General features: G+C 46.1%; 1 protein-coding gene across 2 annotated transcripts; it reads right to left on the bottom strand.

Moving 5' to 3' along the window:
- Positions 1-3,591: 3,591 nt before the first annotated feature.
- On the bottom strand, positions 3,592-16,821 carry LOC135887680 (zinc finger protein RFP-like). 2 transcript variants are annotated; one of them, XM_065415406.1, is made up of 7 exons: positions 16,359-16,821; positions 14,674-14,769; positions 13,417-13,647; positions 13,078-13,100; positions 12,241-12,356; positions 4,786-4,845; positions 3,592-4,404 (listed from the first exon to the last, which is right to left on the bottom strand). In XM_065415406.1, exons 1-7 carry the CDS (start codon positions 16,773-16,775, stop codon positions 3,887-3,889), a joined length of 1,461 nt encoding a protein of 486 aa, XP_065271478.1. In that variant the 5' UTR covers positions 16,776-16,821; the 3' UTR covers positions 3,592-3,886. The 2 variants fall into 2 exon arrangements, with proteins under 2 accessions (XP_065271478.1, XP_065271479.1); XM_065415407.1 differs by lacking the exon at positions 4,786-4,845.
- Between the last annotated feature and the right edge of the window lie 7,048 nt (positions 16,822-23,869).

Raw genomic sequence — 23,869 nt, 5'->3', positions numbered from 1 at the left:
GCGTATTTAAGCACGAGGGAGGCTGAGGTGTCACCACTGCACCCAGAGAGTCTAGGCAGTCAGACACTGGGTCCTCATTCTCAAGATGAGGTATTAGACAATAGGTCTTCACCCCAAGAGTGTGGCAGGGAATTAGGGTACAGGCTGGACTAGGTTCAGGCTCTGTAACTGTGAAATACCCCAGGGAGCCAGAGCAGCAGAGACTTAGATTCCCCTCACAGCTGTCCTACGGGGTGGCTCACTATCATCTGTGCCACCCGCACACCAAGCAGAAAGGAAAGCTGAGAGTGCTAATATGCACAGCATGCAAATCACCTGAGCAGAGGAATGAACTCCTTGTCCTTGAGCTCAGAGATCACTGCTTATTCCCTCAAATCATCAAGTCAGTACACGGTGCCATGGGTGTTCTTGACAAAGGAGTTTCTGAGGAAACATTTGCTCACAGAGGTACTAAAACTTTGGCAGCTCACTACATTCTGAGATATTCCTAAACTGGTCTTTCATGCCATTGAAAAGCTGATCTCGGGGGCAGTCCAATGGGACACATTTTTGGATGATCAGAAGCCTAGATTTGTTTCAGAGAATCATAGGATTAGGAGGGACCACAAGGGTCATCCACTCTAACCTCCTGCCAAGATGCAGGATTTCATGTGTCTAAACCATCCAAGACAGATGGTTATCCAGCCTCCTTTTGAAAACCTCCAGTGAAGAAGCTTCCACAACCTCCCTAGGTGTCTGTTCCATTGTCCTACTGTTCTTACAGTTAGCAAGTTTTTCCTGAGATTTATTCTAAATCTCCTATACCTAATTCTAAAACAAAATGTTATAAAAATCTGAAAATGATAAAAGCAGAGAATTTGGGGGTATATCTTGGGAACCCCTTGACCAGATAACCCCAAAATAGCCTCACCAGCTCTATTTCAGACTCTTTTAAAGAGTACCATTTTTTAGAAGGAAGATACATATCCACATGGGTTTCAATGTACTTCAAAGTTCATAAGTAGGTCATTTTATGGAGGATGGTAGCTCTACAGCCCCTTAATTAAACCATTCAACTTCCACCATAAAGTGTACCCCACCTTAGTCCTAACTTGTGTTTTGGTCAGTGGCGAATCAAATCCTCTGCACCTCCTCGCTCCCTCAAAAGAGTGGAAAACACCAAGCGGAAAAAAACTTTATATTTATTTAAAATGTTCAGTTTACAAAAAAAAATGAGGGCTTCAATCACTTAGGGAGTGATTATGTAAGGTCAGAACAGAGAAAAAGTGCAAAATTTGCAGAAATCACTTTTTCAACGCATTAAAATGGCTCCACTTTTCATGGACCAGTGAATTAAACAGATGGATTATGTAATGAATGACACCATCACATTCAGTAGCATTCCCAGTCTGTCTGCCACCCTGGCTCATGTCTCTCCTTGTCACTTCCTTTCACTTTCATTCTCCCACTCTCTGAGCTCCTATCTGACAGTCTCTGACCCCTACAGTCAGCTACACTCCTCAAGGATCACACAGGCCAGTGACAAACAGGCTGCACAATTCTTGGAGCAATGTGGTTGGTTTCTCCATTTCAGTAGCACCTTGGTCTTTATAGTTTAACAATTCAGAGGCCCCATCAAGCCTTATGGGTCATACAAACTGATTGTATCGTAGAAGGTTTTCAGGAAGACAAGAGTTCTCCAGGATCTCCCTCAGGGACCAGATGGGCAGGATCCCCTGGGAGAATAACATGAAGGGCAAAGGGGTCCAGGAGAGCTGGCTGTATTTTAAAGAATCCTTATTGCGGTTGCAGGAACAAACCATCCCAATGTGTAGAAAGAATAGTAAATATGGCAGGCGACCAGCTTGGCTAAACAGTGAAATCCTTGCTGATCTTAAACGCAAAAAAGAAGCTTACAAGAAGTGGAAGATTGGACAAATGACCAGGGAGGAGTATAAAAATATTGCTCAGGCATGCAGAAGTGAAATCAGGAAGGCCAAATCACACTTGGAGTTGCAGCTAGCAAGAGATGTTAAGAGTAACAAGAAGGGTTTCTTCAGGTATGTTAGCAACAAGAAGAAAGTCAAGGAAAGTGTGGGCCCCTTACTGAATGAGGGAGGCACCTAGTGACGGAGGATGTGGAAAAAGCTAATGTACTCAATGATTTTTTTGCCTCTGTCTTCACAAACAAGGTCAGCTCCCAGACTGCTGCACTGGGCAGCACAATATGGGGAGAAGGTGACCAGCCCTCTGTGGAGAAAGAAGTGGTTCGGGACTATTTAGAAAAACTGGACGTGCACAAGTCCATGGGGCCGGATGCGCTGCATCCGAGGGTGCTAAAGGAGTTGGCGGATGAGATTGCAGAGCCATTAGCCATTATTTTTGAAAACTCATGGCGATCGGGGGAGGTCCCAGATGACTGGAAAAAGGCTAATGTAGTGCCCATCTTTAAAAAAGGGAAGAAGGAGGATCCGGGGAACTACAGGCCAGTCAGCCTCACCTCAGTCCCTGGAAAAATCATGGAGCAGGTCCTCAAGGAATCAATTATGAAACACTTAGAGGAGAGGAAAGTGATCAGGAACAGTCAGCATGGATTCACCAAGGGGAAGTCATGCCTGACTAACCTAATTGCCTTCTATGATGAGATAACTGGGTCTGTGGATGAGGGGAAAGCAGTGGATGTGTTATTCCTTGACTTTAGCAAAGCTTTTGATATGGTCTCCCACAGTATTCTTGCTGCCAAGTTAAAGAAGTATGGGCTGGATGAATGGACTGTAAGGTGGATAGAAAGCTGGCTAGATCGTCGGGCTCAACGGGTAGTGATCAATGGCTCCATGTCTAGTTGGCAGCCAGTTTCAAGCGGAGTGCCCCAAGGGTCGGTCCTGGGGCCGGTTTTGTTTAATATCTTTATTAATGATCTGGAGGATGGAGTGGACTGCACTCTCAGCAAGTTTGCCGATGACACTAAACTAGGAGGTGTGGTAGATACACTAGAGGGTAGGGATCGGATACAGAGGTACCTAGACAAATTAGAGGATTGGGCCAAAAGAAACCTGATGAGGTTCAACAAGGACAAGTGCAGAGTCCTGCACTTAGGACGGAAGAATCCCATGCACAGCTACAGACTAGGGACCGAATGGCTAGGTAGCAGTTCTGCAGAAAAGGACGTAGGGGTCACAGTGGACGAGAAGCTGGATATGAGTCAACAGTGTGCCCTTGTTGCCAAGAAGGCTAACGGCATTTTGGGCTGTATAAGTAGGGGCATTGCCAGCAGATCGAGGGACGTGATCGTTCCCCTTTATTCGACATTGGTGAGGCCTCATCTGGAGTACTGTGTCCAGTTTTGGGCCCCACACTACAAGAAGGATGTGGAAAAATTGGAAAGAGTCCAGCGGAGGGCAACAAAAATGATTAGGGGTCTGGAGTGCATGACTTATGAGGAGAGGCTGAGGGAACTGGGATTGTTTAGTCTCCAGAAGAGAAGAATGAGGGGGGATTTGATAGCAGCCTACAACTACCTGAAGGGGGGTTCCAAAGAGGATGGAACTCGGCTGTTCTCAATGGTGGCAGATGACAGAACAAGGAGCAATGGTCTCAAGTTGCAGTGGGGGAGGTCTAGGTTGGATATTAGGAAACACTATTTCACTAGGAGGGTGGTGAGGCACTGGAATGCGTTACCTAGGGAGGTGGTGGAGTCTCCTTCCTTGGAGGTTTTTAAGGCCCGGCTTGACAAAGCCCTGGCTGGGATGATTTAGTTGGGAATTGGTCCTGCTTTGAGCAGGGGGTTGAACTAGATGACCTCCTGATGTCCCTTCCAACCCTGATATTCTATGATCATAGAGATTAGGGTGTCTGAGGCTAGAGAGGTTGATTTCAGGGTCCTTAGAGGGGATGTTTTCCCCAAGTGTCAGGGACACAGTCTGAGCTGTGATTGTTCACTCTGAACCCAAAGCCAGGGGTGGATTCTCTCCCCACTGAAGGAAGCCGGTGGGAAAGTGAAGATTGGGGCATCATTATCAGCATCCAGAAATGTCACCAGCCCCTGTTCATAGTCCAGACAAACCCGGATCCTCTTGGGGACCCAGCTCAGTGGCAGAGGGGTTTTAGGGGAGGTGAGAGCCTGGAACTCACCCCACCACTGCTCCACAGCCCAGATCCCCCACTCAGGGTTAAAGCAGATCAATCCCTTCCTCCTCACAGACTCTCTGGCAACCCCCACAGCCCAGATTATTTCACCTCCCACCTCCACCTCCCAGTAGTATCTCCCAGATGTGAATCCCTCACAGCCCAGCACGCACTCCAGGGTATCAAATCTCTTGGGATTGTTGGGCAGTCTGTGCCATTTGTCTCCCCATCTGACACTTTTCTGACCCTCAGAGAGGAGGAGTTCAGGATGAGCCGTGTCTGGATCCAGCGTCACATTCACTGGGGAGAGAGGGAAGCAGAGTATTAGAGCCAGAGATCATCCCTGAGGTGAGTGGCCTGTCTACTCATTCCTATGAATTTAATATATATAATGTGTATGGATATCTATGAAAATCCCAGGGTCAGAGTTAAGGGTGTTTGGATGATAGTCAGTGAAAATGTTTCTGTTGATGGGTGTGGGCATGAACTCAGAGTTAAGGTTGCTGTTGGATTGTTTGTCTGACTTCAACTTGGGAGCATCTTAGTAATGTTTTTATTTTTAGGGCTGGTTGTGTCATGGTCAGCATTGGTTTGGTTGGTAACTTTAGCTACAAGTTCAAGAAAACATTTTCATGGGAATTTTCTCATAACTGAAAAATAATTTCCACCTTGAAATCTCACCCTGTCTGTGCGATCCTAGAGTATTCTCTTTTTTTCCCTCCAGTTCAATTGGCAGAATGTCTACGGGGGAAAAGATAAAATCAATGAGATTTTATGTTGTCATATTTATAACAACATCCCCACTCTTAACTCACATGACTGTGTTTTAATTGTGGCAGAGAAACAGACAGAGAGGGACAGAGACACACATAGGTCTTTAATACAAACGAGTCTGAGACCTTCCATTTTCTCTTTCATTCAGGCATCTCACAGCAATGGAATCAATATCCATTAAGTCTCTGAACCATCCTAGGAGGTACAATCTCTAAGAGATGTTTACTGTTCTCTCATCATCCCCCTCCAACCCTTGGTTGGTTTGTCTCATTCTCCTATTGCATTTTGTCATGACCTAGACCCAGATCCTGCAAAAACTTTAGCGTGACTATTATGCTCAGCATCTGTACAGAGCTCAGAACAATGTGGCCCTTGTTGTCCATTGACTGAAATACAAACAACAACAAAAATATTGCATAGATTTGGAAATTAAGCCTGGAAGAGGTTTGGCTCAATGGGCCAGACTCATGCCTGCACTGGCAAAGGGATAGAAGGGGACAGTTTTTGATCTCCCTAGTCAATGGTTACAGAGGCCAGTATAGGCCTGGCACATGATAGAGAAGTCCTGAGGTCCTGGCACAGTTACACCCTTGTGCCACTAGCCTCTTGTGATATTTCCCAGGTGTACCCAGGGCTGTGAGCACTTCACTGCCACATGCCTTACCAGGAGAAGCCATATCTGTACCTGCCTTGGGCCAGCTCCCAACTCCATTGGCCATAGGCAACACAAGCACTGCCCTCTGGGCTCCACAGACCCTGCTGTCTCACGTCACATTAGTGATTGGCTCATTCCTACCCTCAAACCCTGCAAGCATCTCCCTGGAGCGTCCATCCCCTGGTTCACTGGACACTCATAGTGTTCACAGATTCGCTGCTTCTAAAGAAACAGTGCACACCAGTTTAGCAGTTACACTTCAGGTCACTGTGCTGCTTGACACATGGCACTTAGCTATTTTTATATTGAAAACAAGCACCATATACTTTTATTTAACAAACAATCAAGATTCAAGTCATAGCGAGTAGTATTGGAAACAAATGGTTACATTTAAAATAGGGCTGTCAAATGACTAAAAAGCATTAATCTGTTGATCTGGGGTAAGTGACTGATCTCTTGGGACTAGAAGCAACCTGAATATATTGTGATTTTTAGTGTAAAGCCTTGTCTACACTACATAGTTTTATCGGCAAAAGTCAGGTTTCATTGACAAAACAGTGGAGGTGTACACACTGCAATGTTCCTTCTGCCAACAAAACTCTCCTGCTTTGCCAACAAAATAAAACCACCTCGACGAGAGGCATAGAGCTTTTTGCAACAAAGTTATATCCACAAAGTGTTATTGTAGACACCGCGCTTGGTTATGTTGCTAGAAATGGCCTCCAGGAGGTTACCCAAAATGCCCATCCTGACTGATCTGGTCAGCAGCCCAGTACCCAGGTACACACCCTTTAAAGGCCAGGGAATTTTTGAAATTCCACTTCCTGTTTCCTCGGCATAGAGAGCTCACATCTCATCTTCCCAGCTGACCATGGTGGCTCCATGCAGCAAACATTCTCCCAGTTGGAGTACACCGGAGTTGTTGGATCTGCTGATGCTGTGGGGAGAGGAGGCTGTGCAGTCCCAGCTGCACTCCAGCTGTAGGAACTTTGATACCTATGGGCAGATTTCTCATGGCTTACTGGAAAAGGGTTACGAACAGGACAGTCGTCAGTGCTGAGTGAAGATAAAGGAGCTGAGGCAGGTGTACCAGAAGGCAAGGGAGGTAAACCGTTGCTCTGGTGCTACGCCGAAGATCTGCTGCTTCTATAAGGAACTGGCTGCCATCCTTGGCAGTGACCCCATCTCCACCTCCAAGAGCCTCGTGGATACTTTAGTGGGGCTGCAGGCAGTGGACAGTAGACTCAATCCCAAGGACAAAGTTGTGGACGAGGAGTTTGAATTGGAAGACAATGTGGAGCACACGGCAGGGTCGTCCAGTGGCGCAGCGAGTCAGGACCTCTTTTCCACTCTGGAGGGGTCTAGCCAGTCCCAGCAGTCTGGCTCTGGCATGCATGATACAGGAGAGGAGAGCTCTGGTAAATGATCTTTTTGAGTTGATACTGCTCGGTTATATGAGGTAGAGCTGTCCTTTTTCTGTGAATTCTAGAAGTGGGTGAAGGGATAGAAATGTACAAGACTAGCTGTTTTTGCGTGTGCTCCACTTTCCCCTGTGCAGCTAAGCAGTGCAGCAGAACTGTGTTAATGCACATCGAGATTTCATGGGAATCCTCCACAGAGATCTCTAGGAATTTTCCTGGAGGTACTCGCCAATCCTCTGCCGAAGGTTCCTTGGCAGAGCTGCTTTGTTCCTTCCCCCATTGTAGGAAACTTTCCCATGCCAATTGGCAATCACTTGTGCAGGGACCAAAGCAGCACACAGGCGAGCAGCGTAGGGACCCGGTCTGAAGCCCCTCCTCTGGTCAAACTCACCATGATTAGGGTGCTCACTGAGATGTGTGCTTGCCTGGGGATAGTGAGAAAGTGATTTGTATGTAAAAAGAGGTATTTTACTATAATGATTCAATGCTATGTGTGAACTAACAATCATGCTTCTGTTTATTGTTTGTTGTGCTTCTGCAGATGCAGCCTTCACGGGAACCCCCTACACACCAGCGGAGTGCCTCCCCCAGACAAGGACGCAACCAAGGTGGAGTGAGGAGAACATGTTCCAAGAGACGCTCCAATTCTCAGAGGCTGAAAAAAGAGAACACAGGGACTGGAGAGAGACCCAGAAGGAAAAATGTAAAATAGAGAGGCAGGACAGAAAGGAGAACGAGGAGCACATTATAAAGGGCCAGGAGCGGATGATAAACGTGATGGAGGAGAAAACAGAGATGCTGAAGTCCCTAATCATGCTCCAGGCAGAACACATGAGTGCTCATCACCCCGCCCCCCTTGAAGCTGATACAGAACTGCTTTCCATGCCATCCCAAACTTCCCAGGCCATCTTGGTACCCCACTCGTTCCACCCCCTTGGACAGCTTTCAAAATGATAGCTGGATGTACATACAGCTATGAGAGCCTACACTGCCATGCGCTCTTATTTCCCTTCCCACAAAGCCTTTTGTGTGTGTTGTTAATAGGTATTTAATAAAAACAAACTCTCTGAAAGATAACCAATCTTCATTTGTTTCCTAGACATGGTGTTTGCTGCTGGTAGTAATACGTAGTGGCAATTTGATCATTTGCTGAGTAAAAATCCGAATCAGGAATCATTGCTATTTTCATGCAAGGTGGCAAGTTAACAAAGCATGGCAGAGTGCTGTATAGATAGACATATTACTGGTGCTCATTGTCAAAATGTTGTCTCAAAGCCTCCTGGATTCGAATAGCCCCCCATTGTGCCCCTCTAAGAGCCCTGGTATCTGGCTGCTCAAAATCAGTCACCAGGCGATCCGCCTCTGTGCTCCATCACTGGGGAAACTTTTCATCCTTAGCCTTGCAAATATTATGGAGCACGCAGCAGGCTGCTATGATCATGTGAATATTTTCCTCATTTAGGTCTAAACTGCCATAAAGGCAGGGCCAGTGCACTTTTAATTTGACAAATGCACATTCTACAGTCATTCTGCACCTGCTCAGCCTATTATTGAAGTGCTCCTTGCTGCTGTCCAGGTTTCCCATGTAAGACTTCATGAGCCATAGGATTAAGAGGAACGCTGGGTCTCCCAGGATCACTATGGGCATTTCAACATCACCCACTGACTGCAAATTTCTGTACAGGCCAGTGTTCCTGAAGATGCATGTGTCACGCACCTTCCCAGACCACCCCGCATTGATGTCAGTGAAACACCCATGGTGATCCACAAGCGTCTGCAACACCATAAAGAAGTGCAACACCCCTTTCTATTGATGTACTCTGTCACAAGATGGTCCAGCGCCAAAATTGGAATATGTGTGCCATCTATCACCCCACCGCAGTTAGGGAATCCCATTGCCACAAAGCCATTCACTATTTCACTCGCATTGCCAAGAGTCACAGTCCTTTGAACCAGGATGTAATTAATGGCCCTGCACACTTGCGTTAACGCAGCCCCAGTGGTGGACTTCCCGACTACAAACTGATTCACGACTGACCAGTAGCAGTCTGGAGTTGCCAGCTTCCACACAGCGATCGCCATGCGCTTCTCCACCAAGATGGCAACTCTCATTTTGGTGTTCTTGCACTGCAGTACTGGGGTGAGCTCCACACACAGTTCCAGGAAGGTGGCTTTCCACATCTGAAAGTTCTGCAGCCACTGCTCATCATCCCAGACCTGCATAATGATGCGACCCCACCACTCTGTGTTTGTTTCCCGAGCCCAAATTGATGGTCCACTGTGCGCAGCTATTCCGTGAATGCAAAAGTAATCTGGTGTTGTTTCCTTCCATGGCACACAGCAGGTCAAGCAATTCTGATTCCTATTCAGATTGGGAGTTCATGATATACTGCATGACCATCCGCGATATGTCCATAAAAGTGACCACAACAATACACAGCAGGGCAGGATCCATCTTTTCTGACAGAGATGGCGGGCACACAGTAAACAGGGGCCATTAAAAAGTGCAGCAACACACAGCTGGAATCCCATGGAATGATAGGAAGAAAAAAACTACAATCATAGGACGTTGATCCTGCCCCCATGATGCACTATGATCCACTCCACCTTCCCACAACTTCTGGCTGCAGAAAGTGGCGAGTAGCACAGTGGGATAGCTATCCACAGTGCACTCCTTCCACTGTCAATGCTACAGCATCAAGTATGGACACGCTCCGCTGACAGAAGGAGCATTGTGTGAACATGCAGAAGCAATGTAATTATACCAGTTTTTGATTGTTGGCATAAATTGGTTGACAAAACTGTGTAGTGTAGACAAACCCTAAATGACCATTTATCCCTAATTCCAGCATACTCTCTACTCCATTATTCAAGTAATTAATGAAAATATTGATTAGTACCACACCCAGTTCTGATCTCTGTGGTACCCCACTAGACACACCCTTACAGTTTGGCAGTGAATCACTGATAACTACTATTTGATTATGGATTTCAAACCAGGTTTGCACCCATTTTATAGTAATTTCATCTAGATCCCATTTCCCTAGTTTGCTTATGAGAACATAATGTAGGACTGTGTCAAAAAGCTGACTAAAAGCATGATACAACACATCTAAAGCTTTCCCCCAGCCCTGGACCAGTAACACTGTTGTAGCCCATAGAGCCAGCTTTAGCAATGTGGCATATGGGATCTGTGACACCACACACCAGTCAAGGCACTCATTATTTAACTAGTATTGTTCCATAGCAGAGTCCTTATACATCTCATTCACAGTCTCCTTGCCTGTGCTTGACCCAGATAAGGATGTGTACAGCCAATTGGCTGTTGTCCATCCCTTAAGTCATTTCATAAGAACATAAGAGAACATAAGAGCAGCCATACTGGGTCAGACCAAAGGTCCATCTAGCCCAGTATCCTGTCCTCTGACAGGGGCCAGTGCCAGGTGCCCCAGAGAGAATGAACAGAACAGGCAATCAAGTGATCCATCCCCTGTCGCCCATTCCCAGCTTATGGCAAATAGAGGTTTGGGACACCATCTCTGCCCATCCTGGCAACATCTCAAAGACAACATCTATAAGGAATACATCAACATTCCTCCTCTGGTGGGCGATCACACAGAAAGCCAAACCTGGAAAATCCCACAGATGGCCTGTTGCTCAGAAAAGGGCCATCACTGCATTTGTAGATGGGATATGTTTGAGGTGGATACTGTCCTGTGTGGACTGCAGGGAGAGGATCAGCTATAGAACCTATCACATCTTTGTGCCAGGTCATACTGACCAAATGGAAGACATGGATGGAGAGGGTGACCTATGATGAAAATGGCCAGTATTGTGTAGTAACCAGCCATCAAAATTATCTATGTGATCAATTGGAGTGTCAGGTCACAGAGCCAAATTGCTGTTTTACCCCAAAACAACATACCTTAATAGGGCACATAGTGATTTCTCCTGTCCCTGCATTTGAAAGCACCACTATTATTATATCTGACCCAACCTATCAAGACCTAATTGTCCAAAGCACACCAACATTTCTTGTTTATATTCCTCCACTGAATTTACACTTGAAACATTTAGTGGATCAAAAAGACACACACCTCATACAAATTACCAATAATGTCAATGAGGCTGACCAATCTTTTACCCACTTGATTAATACAGGTGATGAAGTCCTAGCAGCACCATTACGAACAAAAATTGAGTTAAAAGGATGGGTTATCATGCAAGGCATTGCAATAGGATTATATTCATTGTATTTGGATGCATGCAGTGTAAAATCAGGAGATTAAGTACAAAGGGTCAAGTGACCCAACAACAACCTAGGGGGATGAAAGAGGATGAAACTAGCCAAAGTGTGAGCATGGGACCTACAACAGGGACATATCTGGTACCGGAGCATCCATATGCTGCATTTATAACTACACAGCCAGAATCAATCCCTCAGGTCCCTTAACCTCAGTAACAGGAGACTGAGACTGGCACCAGAACCTCCCCCTCAGGTAATCAACCATCTACATCATAATATATGTGATAGGGTTAATTTGCAATCACCCCATCAAAGGGGGGACTTATAGCCGATAGCCAGCTTCAGCATTTTATTTTTACTTTGCAGTAATGCAAGCAACCTACAGGCCTGTATCCTGTAAGATATTGGCTTAAGCAGTTAGCATATGGCATAAGTAAGTTAGCCTGAGGCTTTGAGGCCTATAACCATACCACTAGATTCCCAAGGATGAGAGTATGTGAGTAAATGAGCATTTGTGTGAGGAATCATACAAGATTTCATCTTCTCTCTGTATTTTGCTGTCTTTGTATGTAGTATACATCTCTTTGTCTTTACTAATTGTGCTTATAGAAGTAGTTAAAGCTTTGCTTTGCCCTCACTGTGAGCATCTTCATTGTGCACACCGGGGTTTCCAATCAGACTTAATAACCTTAATTCTGTTGTGCCTGATTCTGGGACTAGAACCCTACTGCAATCCCCCAGCTCTTTAAATTAGAATTAATAGGAAATATAAGCAGTTACTACTAAAGAATTGGGCTACACTGTCAAAGAAGGAAATTAGGTTGGTTTGGCATAGTTTATTCTTGACAAATCCATGCTGACTATTCCTTATAACCCTATTATTCTCTAGATGTTTACAAATTAATTCCTAGTATATGTCTACCTTCCAATATGTATTAAATAGCTACATAATCTAATTATGAACCATTGGACTGAGACCATCTCTTCCCACATGCTCAGAGACTCATCCTGATTTCCTCTCCTTGATCTCATCTCAGTACCTTTGACCTTCCTCAGCGTCTCCATTAGAGCAATAGTTTTCTGGGCGAAATCACTCAGGCTCTTTTCCAGTTCAAGAGAAATCTCCGCCGGCTGCTGGAACTTCCCCTTCTCACACCTGGAGAAAAACAATCTCTTGTTATATTTAATTTAGTAACTCATTACTATTTTGGCTTGTAAAAGCTGCTGCTCTAATGGGCCTGGCATTAAAATTCCTCTACTTCTGCCAGCCACAGAGCAGGTGCAGGATAGGCCATGGCAGTGCAACCTTCTCCTCAAAAGTCCTATGAATGTTGTCCAACTCTGGCCTGGAGACACCAGCTTTAGGGTTAAAAGGAGAGTTGAATCTCCATGGCCAATTTGCTCCTTGGCATCCAGCCTGGTAGTCATAGTATTGTAGACATCTGTCAAGTGGAGACTAGATGGACTCACCAACTCCCCCCACCCTATCTCACGGCACACAACAGGTCTCCACAGGGGCTTTCAGGTAGGAAAGACCCTTGATCACTGCTGACCCGGGTAGGATTGTTGCCAGTGCCCTAGAGGTGAAAGGCCCAGATTCCACCCCATAATCCAGAGACAGCCAGTCCCCCAGGGAGGTGACATCTCTAGGAAATATTTTAGGTTAATAATCTTTTACATAGGGTGGACAATGCCAGATTCTTCTATACAATGGGGAGAACCTCAGGATTAAATTCATCAGAGAGATTTGTATCCAAAATGTGACCTGCCCCACACATTTTGCTGTGGAGCCCTGCGAAGATGAGGTTTTAACATGGTCTCCAAGCACTTTCCCAGCATTGTGAAGTGTGAAGGGAAGTGAGAAGGAGCTGCAGTACCTGCTCAAGGTGCTTCTGACATCCTAGAGGGGAGAGAACGAGAAAAAGAATCTTAGACCTATGTGGCAGATACTGGGGATCCCAGGAATAGGATTTTGTACACATGGGAAAAGGAGACCCTGCCCTGGCCTCAGAGCCATTCCATTAGCTGAGCTAATGGGGCTTTTCCATCTCTTACATCTGAATCTGTAACTCTTCAAAGAGCAATAAATACTGACATTTCTGCACTGCACGCACCGAGTTATACTGAGGTCTCTGATTGCTGGACTCTAGTACCCATGATTCAAGAGCTGTCCTGTCCCAGTATTGGGATCTGGGATATACATAACTCAGTCTCACCTGCAGGAATTCACTCCCTGGCTTCTGACACTTCCCCTCCATCTCACTAATCAGCTCACTGAGACGGGAAATCTCCTCAGAGCATTTGGTGGTACTTTCATTCTGTATCTTTACAACCTTCTTGTCCAGCTTTTCTAGCTGGGCCAGCAGGAGTCGCTCTTGTTCCTCCAGGAACTGCCGCAGTTGCTGAAATTCAGACACAATCTTATGCCTCTTGGTTTGTGTTTGTTTCTGTAAAAAAAAAAAAAAAGGCAGGGCAGGTACATGGGGAGTCTGGAGTCCTGCGTGTGCAGGAGAGAGACTTCCTTTGCAATCTCTAAGATTTCTGACATTTGACTATATCCTGTGGTTACTAGGCAGAGGATTTTCTAACACCTTCCCATTTGGCCCCAATCTCTCTTAAAGGGTCATTTCTCTGTCTGACAAGGTCAGGATATTGAGCTATCAGTGTTCTCTGAGTATCCAGATCCAGGGCAGCACGAGGCAGGACTCAGCACTGTAGCTGGGCAAAATTTTTCACACTAAAAATGTTTGAGGTCAAATGTAGATTTGGTGACACAAACATTCATGAATTATGCCAATTTCACCAAATGTTTTGATTTAAAAAACCTGAAAAAATCAGAACATTTCATTTCCAAATTTTCAGAAGAAAGTGAAATCTCCTTGTTTTTAATACAATTAAACAATTTTTGAAAATGCATATAATCAAAAAAAGCATTTGGATTTTGTTGAAATTAAACATTTAATTGACCCAAAATGACAACAAATCAGCCTTTGATTTACTGAAAATTTAGGAAAAAAATGTATTTGGTATCCCCCAAAGTAATACTTTTCCTTAAATGTCCAGTGAATGAAAAGATTTGTTGTTCAAACAACTGTATTGAGAACAACATTGACAGAGATGATGGGGAGAAAAAAAAGAGCCAAATAATTACCGTAAATAATTCAACAAAGAACTGCAGGCTTAGACAGACAGCACTGAATTGGGCACATTCAGTTCACCTTTGGAAGCTTTCCATCCAAGGCACAAAGGCTAGTAATTAATTCATTCATTGAAATAAAGTTTTGATTCTGAAGAGGAAGATGATGGCCTTCTCTAGGGAGAGTTTTCAGGTCCTCTGTCTAAATGTGTGTGCGCCCACCCACCCACCCACAGTATCCTATGATCATGGAACAACACACAAAAGCTCACATTGACCAGGACCATGGAGACCTCCCAGACCATGTCCCTGCAGATTAATAACAATGGGAACCTACCAGATATTCCTGGATTCTATTCTTTACAATCACATTCAGTCTCAGGAGCTTTTCTCTCTCTTTCCTCAGGGTCTTCAAATGGGTCTGAATTTTCTTCTGAAGAAACAAATGTTTTGGTTGGTTTGATTTTAGAGGTGAGAGTGGGGTGATCTTTTCCCGCCAAACAAATATAAATGAATAAATAAACAATACAACACTCTACTGATGACTGGAGAACCTAGTAGGTTTGTGATATCAGAGATACCAAGAAATGAAACCTCCTTAATAGATCCTGGGAGTAGCTTATATTTGTACTTTGGGGAATTATTTGGCCCAGTTTCTCCACTGAATTAAACCAGCATGAAACTGGGGTCACATCCTTGGATTTTTCTTTCACCACGTGAAATAACCTATTTTTTGAGTTTTCACTAACAAAGTGATACGAATCCCAGAAGCTACCAGGGCCAGAAATATGGGCTGGATTCCCAAATCCCATTCAGCTTCAGTCCTGAACCCTCGGGGATGGCGCTGACTGGACAGAACTGGTCTAAGGGCAAGTGCAAACCCCCTTAGAGGTGCTGATTTGTGTTAAGAATGGTTGAGTTTTGCCTTAGTGCTGTCCTGAACCCTTTTGGTGGGAATGCCCTCTGGGTAGCTACCCCTTAGTTCCTACCATAGAGCCCAGAAATAGTAGATTGTAGGATATTTGAAAAGGCTGCATTGTGGGACTAATGGAACCACTTTAGCTGGTCCTTGCCCACATACACAATAGAACAGGTCAGATTGACACAGGTCAGCACTGCCAAGGGGTTAGTTTTGCTGCAATCCAGTCTAATCCCAATGGTATTTGGCATGGACCTGCGCTGTCTGAAGCCCTCAAGGTGCTCGGGGTCCACACAGTGTTTAGCTCAGTGACCTTGTCTAGTGCAGGCTGGCATCTGAGTTTAACCCCTCATGGAGAAACACAGGAATTCCGAATCCCAGTGAGAAACCCCATCTCCCTGCTAGGCCTGGGCCCCTTACAAAGGAGCCTTTCCCACCTAATGGCCACACTTCATCACTACATAGTGCTGCTGGGGAGGCAGCATGGACTAGTGGTTAGTGCCCTGGCCTGAGGCTTGGGAGATGTAGGTTTTACTCCCAGCTCTGTCACAGAGCTGCCAGGTGAGTTTGGGTAAGTCATGTCCCCTGTCTCAGCCTCTGTTTCCCCTCCCACCCATTGTCTGTTTTGTCTAGTTAGATTGTAAACCGCTCAGAGCAGCGATTGTCCCTCGCTGTGTTTTGGGCTGGGCCCAGCACAATGGAGGTCAGATCTCATTTGAGGTCTGTAGGGACTACTGGGATGAAAATAATAATAAAAATAAATATTGTGATATAAATCAGTAATAACAACAGCTTGTAACATCCCCTTCTCCAGTCTGAAGGCAGCACTCGCACATAGACTGGCCTGCAGCTCTTGTGACTTAAACCTCACTGGTCGTTTAACAGCTTCAGATGAGTTGAAAGGTCCCTTATCTCACCAGTTATCTTTAATGCCTTCATTTTTGCCTTTTTCCACATTCCCCTAAACATTTCCTTTTATATCGTTTTTCATACAGTGAATGACGCAGTTACATCAGTAGCTATAGAAGGGAGCAATCAAATAAAACCAGCAAGTTATGATGACATTAACCTGTAATGACAATTCAGTTAGAATGATTCCCTACCTTGTACTCCTGGGCAGCCTCCTCTATGAGAACCACAGTGTGAGCTCTGTGAGCCTGTGATCTGTCACACAACACACAGATGGGGGTTTGATCCTCTTCACAGAACAGTTTGAGAGGCTCCTGGTGTTCCCCACACACACCATCCCCTCCCGCTCCTTTTGCTTTGTGTAAATTCAGCTGTTTGACTATTTCTAGGACATTTGCCAGCTGCCTGTTCAGCTTGAGGTTTCTCTGTTGCACAGTTTCTCTGCACTGAGGGCAGGAGAAGTCTGTATCTGATCCCTGCCAGCACTGGGTGACACAGGCTCGGCAGAAATTGTCCCCACACTCCAGAGTGACAGGTTCTGTGAAATACTCCAGACAGATGGGACAAGTCACTTCTTTCTGGAGACTTTCCATGGGGTTCTCTGCAGCCATGGCTCCCTCCCGGCAGTGAAACTGGGTTAGTTTCACTTTCCTGAGTTCAGAGACTCACCCCGCCTGCAGCAGCAACTGGGCGTTTCTCTTCCTGTCACAGACTTTTGCTGTTTGCTGAGCTGGATGGAGCCAGTTGTTGACATTACAGCCAAGGAGGCCTTTGTGGAAAATATGCCAATAAGGCTCTAACTGTCCCCTTACTAAAACTCAGTGGGGGTGTTTTGATTGGCTAACTCCCAGTGCCAAAAGAAAGGGGAAGGGTCGATGGGAAAGCAGAACCGTGAGATTGACAGTCCCCAGGAACAATGGGGAGAGGCCAATGCTCCAGGTCAGCCTGATTGACAGGGCGGGCAGGCTAATCAGGGAGTCGGGGGGGGGGGGTGTCCGGTCCTCCGTGAATTGCCTGGGTCAGACAGAGCGGGCCGAGCTAAGGAGAAAGCAGGGGCCTGAACTGAGCTGGGAGCTGAGCTGTGCCAGCCAGAGGGGCCAGAAAAGCAGCTCAGGAAGCAGGTCAATGCTGGGAGCAGAGTCACAGAAGCAGCCTGCAGAGCAGACCTGTGCTGGGAGGAGAGCTCCAGCAACCAGAGCCGGGGGGCCAGAGAAGCAGCCCAGGGAGCTGGAGGCAGAGCAGCAGCAGCAGTGCAGAGGCAGAGTGGAGCTGGAGCTGGAGCTGGAGCTGGAGCAGTCCGGAGCCAGGTGGAGTGAGCAGCTGGCGAGAGCGAGGGGGACCCTTGCCAGTGGGCCCAGCACAGGGAGACGCCCCAGCCAACACGCCTTGCAGGCCAGACTTGGAGGGGGATCGTAACCCTGACGGGGCAGATGATACTGGGAAGAAGGGTCCTGCCACCTAGAGCCTGAGAGCATGTGGCCACCACTAGAGCAAGTGTATGACCCGCAGCATCCCTGCAGCACAGCCGGGGCCTGGGACTTGTGAGGAACAGACTGAACTTTCCTGACATTCCAGAGATGCTGGTTGTGACGTCCCCATGCCACAGAGCGGGGTGATGTGTTTTCCTTTATCCTTTCCCATTTTTTCCTTATTTTTTTAATTGATTGTTGTTTAATAAATAGTATTTGCTTTGAATTATATGTAATGATCAATGGGTCAGGGAAGCATCCAGTGCAGAGAGAGCACCCCGGAGTGGGGACACCCTAGCCCCTGCCCTAAGTGACCACAACAAGGTTGGGGGTTGAGCCCCCCAGGAATCCTGGGCTCAGCCTTGTTGGGGTTACGAGGACTCTGCCACACGGGAAAGTGGAGGGAGAGCTCTCGAGGTCAGGCAGGCTTCTGGGTAAAGGAAATGGGAGCGAGGACTCCGATCCTTTCGCTAGCCCACTTCACCGGGGTAGTATATAAGCCAGGAAAGTTCCCCACAATAGCGGGACCATTCCCCCGCTTACATCTGCAAGCCCCTGAGCTGATGGGTCACTGGGGCTTCACCCAGGTGTCAGTGCCCAGCTGGGATGCTGAACTTGCAGGACCAGGGTTTGTTTGTCTAAGGAGTGATACTAAAGTCACACAAGCTAAAAATTGGGTTAAGCTGGAAGGCCTGATTCTCATTTACACTAAGGCTTCTCTGGCAGTGTGCCTGGGCCTTAATGCTAGCAGTGTAATCAACTCTCATGCTTTCATCATGTGGTTCATGATATTTCATATGTTTCCTAAAGCCCCAGCTCCTGAAATCAAGTGATAAGGTGAGACTCCTGCCTTTCATTTTCTAAACAAAAATTTCTAGACCTTGTGGCTGCAGAGAAAAAATTGAAAATATGGCCGAAGTTCAGCCTAAAAGTCTGAGAAATGAGAAGGAAAATAAAAAGAACCCAACACTTATTATGAACTAGTATTTTGGTTTTTAATTATTTTGAGGTAATTTCATCGTTTTCGGGGGCCTGTCTCAGTGACTCCTGATTTTTAAATGATTGACAGTGGTGTGCCACTGAGAATTGAGGCCTTATATTTCTATCAGCTACCCATGGCAAGCCCTCTAAAGTAGTGCCATCATTTGTCTAAAACAGCACAGGCAATAGAAGGAAATAGAGAGGCCAAGCCATGGGAATGCACTTGGAGCTGGGCTGTGGCCCCAAGCAACAAATGAGCACAGCCCCCCTGAACTTGGGCTGAACTCAAAAGATAAAGGAGAATGTTCACTTTTATATTTAGGTCCTTAGAGCCTTAGCTGGAGAAGACAGGCTTGAAAACACAAACTGACCAATGCCAATGCAGGATTGCCAGCACCAAGGCCTCAGAACTCTTAAGACTGGCTGTAAGCATCAGGACAATTATTTTCCTAAAACCATCACACATTGAACTTTTTGTTTGTTTGAATGTGAGGGATGAGTTTCACTCTGATCATGTGAGTTTGTCTGTTCATTTGTTTGTTGTGTGCTTGCTGCTTACCGTGTACCTGCGTGATTGAAGTTTATAAAAATATAAGAACATAAGAACGGCCAGATAGGGTCAGACCAAAGGTCCATCTGGCCCAGTATCCTGTCTTCCGACAGTGGCCAATGCCAAGTGCTTCAGAGGGAATGAACAGAAGAGGTAATCATCAAGTGATCCACCCCCGGTCGCCCATTCCCAGCCTCTGGCAAACAGAGGCTAGGGACACCATCCCTGCCCATAGTATAGTGTTGTCTGTTTGGGGGGCTGTGTGCTGAGCCTACTGACCTGCTAGGCCAGGCTGGGGCTTCTTAATGAGGCTCTAGCCTGCCATCCTTTGATCCCTAATTCCTTTAGCATTCCTTAACAAAAGGGAAGGGCTAACTCAGGGAGAACAGGGGTTTAAAAAGCCAGCTCTTAAGTGACCAGAGGAGCTAGTGAACAGGAGTTTAGTGAGGGAGTGTGAGAGCCATTCTCTAAACTCATTCTCTACACTTAGGCCAATAAACAACCCCCATAAAACAAAACAAAAAAACAAAAAGCTACAGGAGTAAAAAGAATTCAGGCAGCCATCCAGCAGCAGAGAGGGGGCTGTCCAGTTGATTGAACTGAATGCAGCATGTATGATTACCCACGTTGTGGTGTATATGCACATTGGGTGCAAGCAGCTCATGGCCCTCAGAGACCGAGTACGGGCACTTCAGGCCAGAGTTTGGTTGCCAGTTTTAGTTGGACGTATTCCTGGAGGTTCCATCACATGATATCATCTTTATTTAAAGATTTATCTTTAATTCCTGGAGACTCCAGGACAACTTTGGAGGGTTGGCAGCCCTAGGCCAGAGTGGTTGAACTGGAGGAGCTAAGGGAGACAGAGAGGTGCACAGAAGAGACTTTCTGGGACAAAGTGGAGCAGTCCCACCCCTAGTCTGACAGCCTCTGTGCTGTTGTGGAGGAGGAAATTCATGGGGAAGTAGGACATCAAGCTGGAGCTGAGGGAAACAGATGATGTCAGGGTATCCTCTCGCACTGAAGATACTCCTCCAGGAAATGGAATCCCAGTTATTAGGAAGAGACGGGAAATAGTAATGGGGGATTCTATCATTAGAAATATAGATAGCTGGGTGTGTGATGACTGGGAGAGCCACAATGTAAACTGCCTGCCAGGTGAGAAGGTTGCTGATCTCTCAAGACCTCTAGACAGATGTATATGAGACGTTGGGGAGGAGCCTGTGGTTGTCGTACATGTCGATGCCACTGGCATAGGGAAAGGTAGGAGAAATATCCTGGAAGCCAAATCTAGGCTGCTAAGAAAGTCCAGAACCTCTATGGTAGTGTTGTAAGGTCTGAGGGGAGACCTTCTTTTGCGGTTAAAACAACAGCTATGAGCTAAGTTGCAGAGAGTCACATCCTCACATTCCATCTATTGCACCAAAACAATGTAATATCTAACTGTTAAGAAGGCACTCCTGTCCTAATAGTACTCACCATCACCAGATAAAGAAAGAGATCTTAAGATGTTTAAAGAAAACTTTGTTTGATAGCATTCTGTCTGGCAAGAAACCACTTATCAATAGTTGTGACTGTGAAATCTGTTCTTCTTTTTGTTTTGCCTTTATGGCCCCTACTTCTCTATTGTTTATCTGTCTGGTCTCTGTCTGATTCTTTAATTGTTTCTGTCTGCTGTGTAATTGGTTTCACAACACTTGAATTAACTCTTGTGTGTAAAAGGTGGTAGGCTAGGGTTTGTGAAAAATACTGTTTTGTAGTACTTTATTTTAAAATGATTGGTTATGGTACAGCTAAGTAGGACCTAGATTTTACTATATAAACTGCAGTCCAAAAAGAAGTTCTTTGGCAATCTAACTCCATTACACAGTCCAAGACCAAAGCCACCAGAACTTGATAACCTGAATGACCATTCCATGCAGAAGCCAATGACGGAGCTCCCAGGTGATTCAATCCTGAATGGACATCAGGAGAAGCTCATCTGCCTTATTGGGAGTGGTGAGAATTGTATGCTCAGCGTTTGTTTTCCTGTTAATCAATTGTTAATAAATAGAGTTTAAGTATATTACTGTGTAAGGTTCTTTCACTGGTAAGAGGTCCTGCAGACCCATAGAGCTCTGAGTCCACAGAGGGGTAAAGTTGGATCACATACTTCCTGAGTACCTAAAAGAGAGGGTAGGGGAGTGGAGCCCTAACTTGTGCAGTTAACTGCGTTCTCTGAAATGCTTCCAATTCCATGTGCAGGGCCAGTTACACAGGCAGAACGGCAGGGTCTCAAAGCATGGATGAGATAACATTGTAGGGAGGAGAGTTTACAGTTTATCAGGAACTGGGGAACATTTGGGGAATGGAGGAGTCTATACGGGAAGGAAATAGAACCAGATTGCTAGCATGTAAAATTAAAAGGTTCATAGAGGAATGTAACAGGATCCCCAGGGTGCAGCCTGGGACCGTGGGACCGCTGTGCCCCCTTAACTCTCTGCAGGTTGGGCTCTCTCTCACAATGCCTTGTTAGTGACGAGCAGCAAACCCCTACGGGGGCTGTTATCACTCAGCATAATCGCATGTGGAGACCCAACACCCAGCTAGATTGCCTGAATGCTCCCAGAGCCACTCATGAATCACACAGAGAAAGGCACCAGCTTTCCCCCCGCTCCCAGCACAGTACCTCAGGAATATACCGTCTTGCACTGCTCAAGGTGATCAATGCAGATTTATTAATTGGTTCACCACTTCTTCAATGGAAAGGGGACATACACCAGCCTTTGCAAAACCTGAGCAGATTTGCAACACACTTCATACAGACTCACTGGTAAAGATAAACAGTAAAACAAATTTATTGACTATAAAAGATAGATTGTAAGTGATAGGCAAAAAGTCAGAGTTAGTTACCAAAATAAAATAAAATATAAGCACGTAGTCTAAACTCTCAAACCTATTAGACTGGACAATATCTAGATTAAGCGTTTTTTCTCACCTCACAGGATGTTGCAGTCCATAGTATACATATTTCACCCTTGAAATCTGGGCAGGTCCCCTCAATTGGAGTCTTTAGAGTGTCCTTGCTGCTTGGAGTGTAGCTGGGTGAAGGAGAAAGGCCCAGCATGTGGCCACTGTTCTGTTTTATACCCTCAGACCCATGTGGTTGGGGAGCACAAGTCCAGGCATGTCTGGGGGCCTTGCTGAGTCTCCAGGCCAGGCTGAGCAATTCCCCTGGTGTGGCCTCATGCAGGTGAATGACTGAATTGTAGCTCCCTTGCTGGACAATGACTGTTGATGGGTTGTTTCACACCCCGCCCAGCCATTGGTTACTTTGCTTGCTGTTGCCTCTGGGGAGCTAATATCTGGCTGAATCCCCAACTTACAGTATGTTTTACTGACAACCATACAACATAATTGTCATAACTTCATGTGTGTTAATGATGTACATATATGAATAGAGAAATGACTTTCAGCAGATCATAACTTTTCCCCTGATACCTTACAAGGCATGCTTTATATGTAAAATCATGATTATATAAAAATGAGGAATATGGGGATTCCAGGACACTCCCCCAAGGCATAGCCATCGCAGTAATTACTGTGGTTTTTCATGTCCACACTACCCTCCTTCTGCCAGTTGTGTGCATCCTCACCAGCAGTGCTTCAATTGACTTAAGAGGGGAGCCTGGCTGCCCGGCACTGAGAGCCCGGGCTCCCAGTTCTTTGTGCTGGGAGCGCCACACAGCTTCAAGAAGAGAGACTGGCCGGCCCCCCCAATCAGACCATCCCTTAGTCCAGTGGGTAGGGCATTCACCTGGCAGGTGGTCAATCTCCACCTGAGGGGGAGGAGGGACTTGAACTGGGGGTTTCCTACCATGAGGCTTCCTAGGGGTGCCCAGCATTGTGAGGCAACTCACTACCCCCTGCCCTTGGTGTGAGGCAGTCTTGGCTGTGCCTGCTGGGGTCAACTCCTTGACTCAGCCAGCCTCTGGCAGTACAAGAACTTCCTCACAGGCCCTGCTCTCTCTGTACAGGCTAGTGATAAGCACGCTTCAAGCCCTCCAAGCATCTTTTGCCACCTCCAGTCCCTGATCCACTGGGCAGCCACAGAATTCCCAGATCCTCTGTTCCCAAAGGAACACACACCCCAGCTTGCCAATTTCAGGATCACTGCTCCGCTCCACACACAGCACTTAGATTTGTTTATAGGGAAAGTAAGTAAGAGTTTATTTACCAAAGAACAGAGACTGCAATGACAGCAAGCAGAAATATTGGAAACAAAGTGTTACATATTAAATAAAATGAAAACACACTGTCTATGGCCTAAACTCAACCAATAAGACATGGTCATTGATATACAGCAAATGCTCACCCCAAATCCTTCCAGCGTATTACAGCCAGGCTTGGCTGTGATTTCCATTCATGAGACAAGTCACACTGTCCTCATGCCTCCTCAGTGGAAAGATGCAGCGTTTGTCTCTGTCCCTACAGCTATAGTCCAAAAATCTACTGTCTTCCCTTGCAGAGAGCATAACCCCTGCTGCTTTTGTTACCCTGTCTAGGGACTCCCCTGAGACTTTACAATAACTTGATTAGCATTTGGCTCAGACTGGGAATGGGCATTGAGTGTGAAGTATACAACATCAGTGTACATGAAGACAGTTTGAGAGGAAAACATCCTCTGCCTGAAAGACACTTGGTTATCAACTTCTGGTGACTGGCCCCA

This window comes from Emys orbicularis, chromosome 13 (genome assembly GCF_028017835.1).
Source record: "Emys orbicularis isolate rEmyOrb1 chromosome 13, rEmyOrb1.hap1, whole genome shotgun sequence".
Classification (NCBI taxonomy): Eukaryota; Metazoa; Chordata; order Testudines; family Emydidae; genus Emys; species Emys orbicularis.
The sequence above is the reverse complement of the archived record's forward strand: the minus strand, read 5'-3'. Positions and strand labels throughout refer to the sequence as shown.

Bases quoted from the DNA above. Each gene is read 5' to 3' on its own strand.
- LOC135887680 (XM_065415406.1), bottom strand. From the start codon at position 16,775: ATGGCTGCAGAGAACCCCATGGAAAGTCTCCAGAAAGAAGTGACTTGT. The intron at 13,648-14,673 runs GTAGGTTCCCAT...TTTTTTTTACAG, and splicing joins ATAGAATCCAGGAATATCTG to AAACAAACACAAACCAAGAG. The intron at 4,846-12,240 runs GTACTGAGATGA...TTTCCCCCGTAG, and splicing joins GACGCTGAGGAAGGTCAAAG to ACATTCTGCCAATTGAACTG.